A 9,726-nucleotide genomic window follows, 5' to 3' on the forward strand; every position below is an offset into this window, starting at 1 on the left:
ATGCTGCCAGACCCTGCTGAGCTTTTCCAGCAACTTCTGTTTTTGTTTCTGATTTACAGCATCCGCAGTTCTTTCAGTTTTTAAAAATGTCATTTTTTGGCTGACTTTATTAGGCAGTCATTTTTATTGCATTATATTTATAGGATTAAAGTCAAATCAGTTTAGCAAGCAAACAAACATGCCAATTATATATCTATTAGCATTCAGGTGATGTGATATCTAATCAGCAATGCAAGTTTTGAGCATGGGTTTTCATGTGATTGAGCAGAACAATTCTTGACACAGAGATCTTTAAGGGCATGGGGCAGGAAGAAGTGGCATCCAGACTGCATGATTTATTTCCTTTCCATTGTTTCTCTCCACTGTCTGCCATATCATTAAGACATCAAGATGCAACTTGTTGAGAAAATTATCACTATTTTGAGTGCTGGTAACCAGCTCCTCCCAATGATTAATGTCAATGCTGCTATACTTCAAGGAGAACTAGGACATTTCATGATTTACAAAGGGCTTTGTTGTCAAATAGTTGCTGCCATAGTTTATAGAAGGCTGAGTTGGCACAGTTGATTCTATGGGATCTTCTCTTCAATGGTGGTTTGTTGAAAGAGGTGGCTGCCAAGGTATTGGAAGTGTTCAATGTATTCTAGAATCTCTCCTTCAATATAAGTGGGAGGTGAAATATCAGGGTAACCAAGTATGGGTTGATTTTTTTTTTATTTGATCACATTCAAGGACAAGCTAAGTTTCTTTTGTACAGAATTCAAGTCATCAAAAATGCTTACCCATCTGATGCAAAATGGGCAGCAACATTGCAGTCTTCTGCAGATTATAGAATATCACTGATCAGGTTACTGCTGTTTAAGTGCCAACTGATGACATAGAGAATGACTTCTTCCATCATTTTACTGATGATTGAGAGAAGACTAATGAAGCAGTAATTGGCCAAGTTTGATTTATACTGCTTTTGTAGACAGAACATATCTGGGAAATTTACACATTGCCAGGCAGATGCCTGTGTTGTAGCTGTATTGGAACAGCTTGGCTAGGGTGCTGCAATTCCTGGAGCACAAGTCTTCAATATTATTGCAGAATGTTGTCAGGGTGTATAACCTCTGCAGTAGCCAGTGCCTTCAACCTTGATATTACATGGGGTGAATTCAGTTGGATGAAAACTGGTATCTGTAATGTTGGGGGAACCTTAGGAAGAGGCTAAGATAAATCATCCACTCAGTTGAAGTTGGTTGTGCATACTTCAATCTTGGCTTCCCCAGCACCACAGGTGGGGATATTCGTGGGGCACCTCCTCCTGCGGTTAGTTGTTTGTTCACCACCATTAACAACTGAATGTGGCGGAACTGCAGAGTTTACATCCAATCTGTTGGTTAGAGGATCACTTGGGTCTGTCTATTGCATGCTACTTTTGCTATGTGATATCTCATAGAATCTCAACAGTGTGGAAACAGGCCCTTTGGCCCAACAAGTCCATGCTGACGCTGGGAGGAACATCCCACCCAGACCCATCCCCCTATAACCCACCTAATCTACACATCCCTGAACAGTATGAGCAACTTAGCATGCACATCTTTGGACTGCGAGAGGAAACCAGAGCACCCAGAGGAAACCCATGCAGACAATGTGCAAACTCCACACAGACAGTTGCCCAGGGGTGGAATCGAACCCAGGTCCCTGGCGCTGTGAGGCAGCACTGCTAACCACTGAGCCACCGTGTCATTTGTTGTAGCTTCACCGGGCTGACACATTATTTTTTAGGTATGTCTGGTGCCATTAGTGGCACGTTCTTCTTCATCATTGAGCTAGGTTTTTGCCCTGGCTCAATGGTAATGTTAGAGGTGGGGGAAATGTCAAACAATGAGGTTACAGTTTGTGGTTGAATATAATTCTACTGCTGCTGATGGTCTACAGCACTTCATGGCTTTGGAGCTTAGAATTTTTGCATCTTTTCAAATTCTGTCATATTTAGTATAGTGGCAGAGACACATAACACAATGGAGAGTAACCTCAATGTGCAGTTGGGACTTTGTCTCCACAAATACTGTGCAGTGGTCATTTCTACCAGTATGATCATGGGAAGTTGTATTTGCATGGTAGTTTGGTAGCAACATTGTCAAGTAGACTATTCCCTCGTATGGATCCCTCATCCCCATCACCTGCCAAAGACATTCTATGAGGATCCAGCCATCTTGATCAGTGGTCATGCCTCTGAGTCACTCTTGGTGATGCACATTGACGTCCACTGCCCAAGTGTATGCTTGACTTTGACACATTTAGTGCTTCTTCTAATTGTTATTAAACAAGGGGAATCAGTGATTAATCAACTTATGAAGCAGGAGGCCATGAGAATTCATGCTAATTGATAAAGGCAATGAGCTAGAGACAGAGCCAAGCCATTCCAAAAAGAAAGGCAACAGTTCTACAGAAAGTGGCATGTCCTGTTATGACAGGTAGTGGATAATTGAACACCTAGCAGAGGCTCCATAAAATCCTCAAAACTAAACAATGTCACAGTAAAGCAGTGAAAGCAAAAAACAAAGTTGAAGTATTCACAATCATCTTCAGCTAGACATGTCATGTGGATGATCCTTCTCTGTCACCTTCTGATTTTCAGACCATATAGATAGCAGTCTTTGTATAATTCAATTCACAGTATACCATTTCATGAAAGAGCAAGATGTAGCAAATACTTTGATCTTATCAACAACCTGGCTGTAAACAACTGTTGGAGGAGGTGGTTCCTTGAACATTCCCAACCTCAGTAATGGCACAGAGTCCAAAAAAGCTGAAGCATTTACAACTATCTTCTTTCAGAAATGCCAAGTGGATGATTTATATCCGTCTCCACCTGAGGTCCTCAGCAACACAGAAGCCAGTCTTCAGCTATTTCCATCACTCCAAATAACAATAATTCACTGGATACGGTAGCTATGCCCTGAACCAAGCTGTATAGTCTTTAAAGACTAGAAATATGCGTCAATCCAACTTTTCAATCAGCTGCTTCGTTTATGCAAAAGAAACCAAATAACTCTTCCCTTCCATGCTTCACTGCTTGATGATTCATGTGTACAGCACAGGACTGCAATAGTTCAAGGCAATAGCTCACCTCCTTAAGGTCAGTTAAAGTTAGGCAATAAATGCTGACCTAGTCCAGCTACAAACAAGAGCTTATTAAAACATTGCGCTGGTTTTAAAGGCCAAATGGCTTACTCTGCTTCTATTTTGTATGTTTGTATCCCAGGAATAAATTTTAAAAACTTTTGTTAATCTTAACCACCTTCAAGATTAGTGCACAAACACTGGCTTTAGAATTATACCATAGAGGAGGAATAAAGTTAATTTATTTTATATTGATTGATGGGATATGCATGTCCCTGGCTTATTGCCCATTCTAGAACTGAATTGCTTGTTAGGTCATTTCAAAGCACAGTTGAGAGTCAACCACATTCTGTTTGGACTGACATGTAGGCCACACCAGGTAAAGACAGCAGATGTTATTCCTTAAAAGGACACTAATAAACTAAATGAGGTTTTATCACAATCAACTGGTTACATGGTCACCAATAGGCTCACTTTTAATGAGATAGTAGGAACTACAGATGCTGGAGAATCTGAGATAACAAGGTGTAGAGCTGAATGAACACAGCAGGCCAAGCAACATCAGAGGAGCAGGAAAGCTGACGTTTTGGGCCTAGACCATTCTTCAGAAATTCTTCAGATTTCTGAAGAAGAGTCTAGGCCCGAAACATCAGCTTTCCTGCTCCTCTGATGCTGCTTGGCCTGCTGGGCTCACTTTGAATACCATTTTTGTTTGCTAAATTCAAATTTGACCATCTGCCATGGTGTGATTTGGACCCATGTTCCCAGAACATTAGAGCTTGGGGTTCTGGGTAACCAGTTCAGGCACATTACCATGATGTTACCACTTGGCTTCAGATGAGTTAGGTGTGACAGGGTTTAAATTCACATGCACATGAAGGTGAAGGAAAGGATTTATACTATCAGGCCTACAAAGATTGTATTCAGTGGATCTGGGATAATTGAACTGAATGTAATTTCATGATTTGTTTTTTAAAAATGGATTGTTCTTTTGTTTTCCAAACAGGTACCATAAGTTCCTGGGTGGTTATATTCATATTGCCCATTAATAGTGCATTGAATCCAATCCTCTACACTCTAACAACTCGAACTTTCAAGGAAATGATACTACAGTATTGGTACAACTATAAAAGAAGAGGATTTGTAAACAAACGAAGTCAGAAAATCTATGCACCATCATTCATCCTCCTAGAAATGTGGCCATTGCAGGACAGCATACCAACAGTAGGGAAAAATGAACTTTTACAAAATCCTTCGGAAATCTCTCTGACTCGTGAATCACCATGAAACTGAACTCTTACATAGAAGCTGCTGTTAGAAAATTTTGTATCAAAAATTTAGCACAAGGTGGGTGCTGTCATATCACAAAGTGATTGCATTTAGCTGAAGATCTGGGCTAAAAACATTGCCAAGATTTTAAGCAAAAATAAAATTTCATCTTATTTATTTATTTACAGGCAAGCTTAAATTTCGATTGTATTTTGCCTTTTAGTATTTTTGACAGACATCTTTATTTTGATGTATCTTCTTCATTAGATGTATAAATGAACACAGCTGTTTTGATGTGTTGTCATGCATCTTGTTTACTGAACTATTATCTCAGAATGATATATAAATGACTTGAACCATGTTTTAATGTATTGTTTTAGTGGCTTTATGCAATATGTTAATGCATGTATACAGATTATTTACTATTTAAGTAAATTCTCTATTTGTATAAAGTATATATTTAATGTGCCTTATTGTGAATCATGGCAGAAGAGGCCACAGTGACAGCACAGTAGCTTTATTATGGTCTTCATTGATCAGTTTGAATTATTACTGTACATACTCTATTTGTAGATACTAATCAGCTTACATAATCCATATTTCTTTGCATAAAGCTCATGTTTTGGAAGTCAGTTATCACTCATTACTGCAGCATGTGGACATTGTTGGGATAACCTCCACAATGATGTAGCAGCTTCCAAAAGTCAAGCTGTGGCAGTATTCGCTAGGAATAATTAACCTACTTGGTTTAAAAATAAATGTGATCTTAAAATTGTACCTCTATTCCTTAGCTTAATCAAATACAGTGTTCTGTAAATAATGTTGTAAATATCCAACAGAAGTAATGTTAATGATTTCTGTTGTTACACGATTATGAATGCTTCAATGTTGCATAAATTTAACAGTTTGAGGGTTAAATGGGGTAGAAATATTGACCTCATGAACCCATGTTCACAATTTTAAGTGGATTCTACTTAATAACTGAACTTTGTATTTAATTTAAGGCAATATTGCAGGACCTGCCATTTTTATGATCCAATACTACAGCCCTGGCATCAGGCTGCTGTTATTTTGACCATAAGTAGATTCAGTCAGTGTGCTTTAATCCTGGATCCTCACAAATTGCCACATCTGTGCCAACTATGCTTCTCATTGAGGCACTCCTCAACTCATCAGAGAATTAGACTGGCTAGTGAGAGAGGTTGTATGTACAGTGTAAATATTAACCTAAAATTTGCTGGGTTACCCAAAATTAAATTAGATTGAAATGAACAGAAAACATATGAAACCTGGTGATGGCCTAATGATTAGAAAGGTTTTTAAAGTGTTTGTGTTCTGCTGAAGGAATGTGTAGCTGTGAGTGTGTGTGTGTGTGTTTTTAGATTAAAGGGGTGTAACTCAGCAGTAATAGACTGAATTGGTGCAGTAACTCTGGAAAAGTTTTGTTTAAAACAAACAGTGAATCAGATGCGTTAATATTGTGACCATTTATAAGCTGAGTTTGTGATTGTCATGGAATTGTGCTGTGTAAATATCATACAGTTGATTGGATGACATTGAGATGGTGAACACTGAGCAGAAGCTAAGTTTTATGCTAAAGTTCATTAAGGGTAAGAGATAAGTGTCTTTCCAAGGAGACAGAAGCAAGTCTTAATGAGTTACTTGATCAAACCAACATGGAAAACATGAAACATTTGTGATGTTTAGTCAAAATGATCATTTGCTAGAGACTGGATAGTGTCAAGACTTGGATGCATAGTTTCTTTGTATGGGAACAGTATCAAACAGTTTGCTTCACAATAAAAATTTAGCCAACTTGGGAAAGTTAATTGATGAATGACTGGAAATTGGAACAGAGCAGTCTGACCTGATCTTCAGACAAGTCTACATAAATGGGTTCACTTGTGATTGTAAGCATTGTATGGGTAAAATTTTTGCAGCATTTTTTGTAATGTACTTTGGTCTTTGATATCCAAAGTAAACCTGACAGACCAGGGAAAGTGAGAATAAAAGCCTCCAACAGATTTCAGAAAGTATTGCAAAGACTGGAATTCAAAAGACTTGATGATGGCCAAGTGATGAAAAGTGTAATTGGAGGATGTTGTTTATGAGTAACTAATTGACAAAGCTGCCTATAGACAGTTCAGGTATAATGTTCTTTGGATATTCATCCTGGAGCTTTTGTTGTTCATATCTTCCACGATAAAAAACAGTCCTTTTCACTATCTGTGTGGTTGTCCAAGTGCAGAGGGAAGAAAAGGATATCTAATGATCTGTTGCTCTGTGTTATCTGATAGTATGCTGCAGCTAACTGACCACCTAAGCACATGCTCAAATGATGACAATGGTGCTCACTAAACCTTATGTTCTGGGATGTTTGCACTCACTAGATGACATAATGGTATCAACAGATTCATTTCTGTACTTGGCAGAAAATTTGCCAATTATGATAACAACATAATTATTTACCCGATTCCCTTAGTTCAAGGCGGTATGTGCTGTGTATATTTTTTGTTGTATCAATGACCTGGAGGAAAATTATGACCCTTCCAGCAAAGGTTTCATTACCTAACTGGAATAATCAATAAAGCCACAAACCATATGAAATGGCATTGACAGGCTGATGATTATTCACATACCCTTTAGTCTATATCCTATGCCACCATTAGTGCTTGTACACCAACATGACTGAACACCTCAGTGACAACAAAGATTTGAAAATTAAATCAACACCATGAAAAGACAAACTAGTAAGCCCTCAGATTTCAATGCTTGGATCAATCTTGACAGAAGATAATTGAGTGATATGGGATGGCAGCAAAACCTCATGGCACTTCCCTTCTGGTCATGTGTTTGCAACACCAGCTTCTGAATACCAATGCAATGATTCAACAAGACACATCTTGCTCTGGCCACTGTCACCTGTTTTATTATGTGCTTGTGCAACATCCAAAATGTTATGATGATGTGTAATGTGCAGTGCTAGTCTCTGGCCTGCCCTTATTGCAAGATTGGTCATTCGTTCTAGGTCACACCAATATCACCAATCACCTTTTTATCACACCACTCAATATCCAATACACTTGACAACTACCACATTCACTCGTATCGAGCTGAATAGTAAGCTTTATTAAGTCATGTATTCATATGATACAACCAAATAAATTGGTCATATATTTTGAAACCTATGATCAAATAGCTTAATTATGTTAAATACAAATCACCCTAGAAGCACTTAGCCTTGTTAAAAGTAAAAATCACGGTTTGATGACGACAATGAAGAAATAAGACTGTGTCTGACCTTCATATACACTGCTTGCCTCCCTTAGATTAACAATAAAGGCTGCTTTGGTGAAGACGACTGATCACCAGCAAATACAGCGTGAGCATAATCTAACCTTTGACCTCTAAAGGAAAAACAATAGAAGATAAAAGCTGCAGTAGTGTAGTCAAATGCTAAAAGGACATCAAATGTTTCTTCAATGAGCTGCATATTGTGATGATACTATAGCTTTTAGAGTGTATTTTGTACTGGATTTTTTTTTGAAGAGAGGTTTCAAGACAGAGGTACCAAGCTGTCCAATGAAATCTCGCAAAGTAAATAGCGTTTGAGGCCTTGGGTTTTGTTTAAAAGTAGGAACAACAGAAGCAACCTGAATGGCTCCCACAGAATCAGGACTTTTAATTTTCATTTTTCAGTAGCAGCTGCCAGGTCTTGAAGCTAGATGTGGAAGCTTCTTTTTTCCTCTTTCAGTTACAACTAAAAGCTGGGGGTTCACTTCCTGCTGCTAGAATTGCATGTGAGGCAATCTGTCCTACTGAATTTGCCCTTGTCAAGGGTGTGTTTAAGGGATGTTACTATATTGGAATAGTTATTGTTTAGTAGTTAAATAATCTATTATTCTGTTAAGATTTCCAATAGAAGGGGGCAATTCTAAAGGGGGCGCAGGAGTAAAATGACTTGAGTGTACATGTTCAAATCATTAGAAATGGCAGGTCAAGTGGAGAAAGCTGTTAATAAAGCTACATTATCCTAGGCATTATTAACAGGAGCAAAGCCTACAAGAACAAGGAGTGATGCTGATCATATATAAAAAAATTCTCAGCTGGAGTATTGTGCATAGTTCTGGGTGCTGCACTACAGGAATGATATGAATGCATTGGAGAGAGTGCAGAAGAGATTTACAAGAACGGTTCGAGGTCTGAGAAGTTTCAGTTGTGAGGATAGATCGGAGAGGTTAGAACTGTTCTCCAAGGAGAAAAGGCAAAGAGGAGATATTTTCAAAATTATGAGTGGGCTGGACAGAGTTGATAGGGAGAAAATGTTACCACTCTTAGAAGTATCAAGAATGAGAAAGTGCAGATTTAATGAAACAAAAGAAGCAAATGTGATGTGAGGAAAAAAACTTATTCATACAAGAATTTCAGATCTGGAATGCACTGCCTGAAAGTGAGATCAAGGCAGGTTCAACTGAAACATTTAAAAGTTCATTTAATTATCTAAATAGCAACAATGTATGTATGAGGAAAAGGCAGGAGAGTGGCACTACGTTATGATGTTTATTTGGAGAGCTTGTGCAGACATGATGAGTTGAACAGCCTCCTTCTGGACTCTAACACTTCTGTGATTTCAAGGGTACCCAACACTGTTGTTCTTAAGTGCTCCAATATGACTAGAATTGAAGCTATAATTATAAAGAGTTCAGTTGCATGAGTCTGGACAATTCATTCACATAATTGATTATAGATTTTCCAAAGCCATTCTTTTACAGGATTGTGGTCTGGATCTTACAGGAAATGGGTAGTCGAAACATAGACTCACAAAGAGTCAACCTCAAAACATTAACCCTAACACCTGAAATAACATTCACTAGCTATAATTGCAACCTGGTCACTGCAGATTTTGCTCTAAAATTTGCTGAGTTAGCCAAAACGAAATGGAAAGGGAAAAAAATGCCTGGTTATGACACAATTATTAGAAAGGTCATTGGCATTAATATGTTTCACATTAATGTGTTTTGCTGAAGGAATGTGTGTGCTTACATTAAGTGTTGTAAGTCATCAGCATTGGACTCACAATTACTCTGAAAGACTGGAGTCTTAATTAAAAACAGAGTGAATTAGATGTGAAATTATGGTTTCTATTTATCAGCTAAACTTGGTTGGCACAGACTTGTGCTATGTAAATATCATACGGTTGATTGGATGACAGAAGGGTGATAACACTATGAACAACTTAAGCCTAATGTCAAAGTTAAGACCGAGAGATAAAGCTGTTCCCAAGGAGAAATGAGCAAGTCTAACTGAATTACTAGCTGTGGTAGACAACAGATATAACACAGTGTG

General features: G+C 38.2%; 1 protein-coding gene across 1 annotated transcript in view; it reads left to right on the top strand.

Annotated features, from left to right (window-relative positions):
* Window positions 1-4,708, top strand: part of rxfp1 (relaxin family peptide receptor 1) — a 121,092-nt gene extending 116,384 nt beyond the window's left edge. Inside the window, exon 18 of the mRNA XM_048599362.1 lies at window positions 4,118-4,708. Coding sequence (XP_048455319.1) covers window positions 4,118-4,398 — 281 coding nt within the window. The 3' untranslated portion in view covers window positions 4,399-4,708. The remainder of the gene's footprint in view (window positions 1-4,117) is intronic.
* The last annotated feature ends 5,018 nt before the right edge of the window (window positions 4,709-9,726 follow it).

The sequence above is a fragment of the Rhincodon typus genome, chromosome 1 (genome assembly GCF_021869965.1).
Source record: "Rhincodon typus isolate 14 chromosome 1, sRhiTyp1.1, whole genome shotgun sequence".
Classification (NCBI taxonomy): domain Eukaryota; kingdom Metazoa; phylum Chordata; class Chondrichthyes; order Orectolobiformes; family Rhincodontidae; genus Rhincodon; species Rhincodon typus.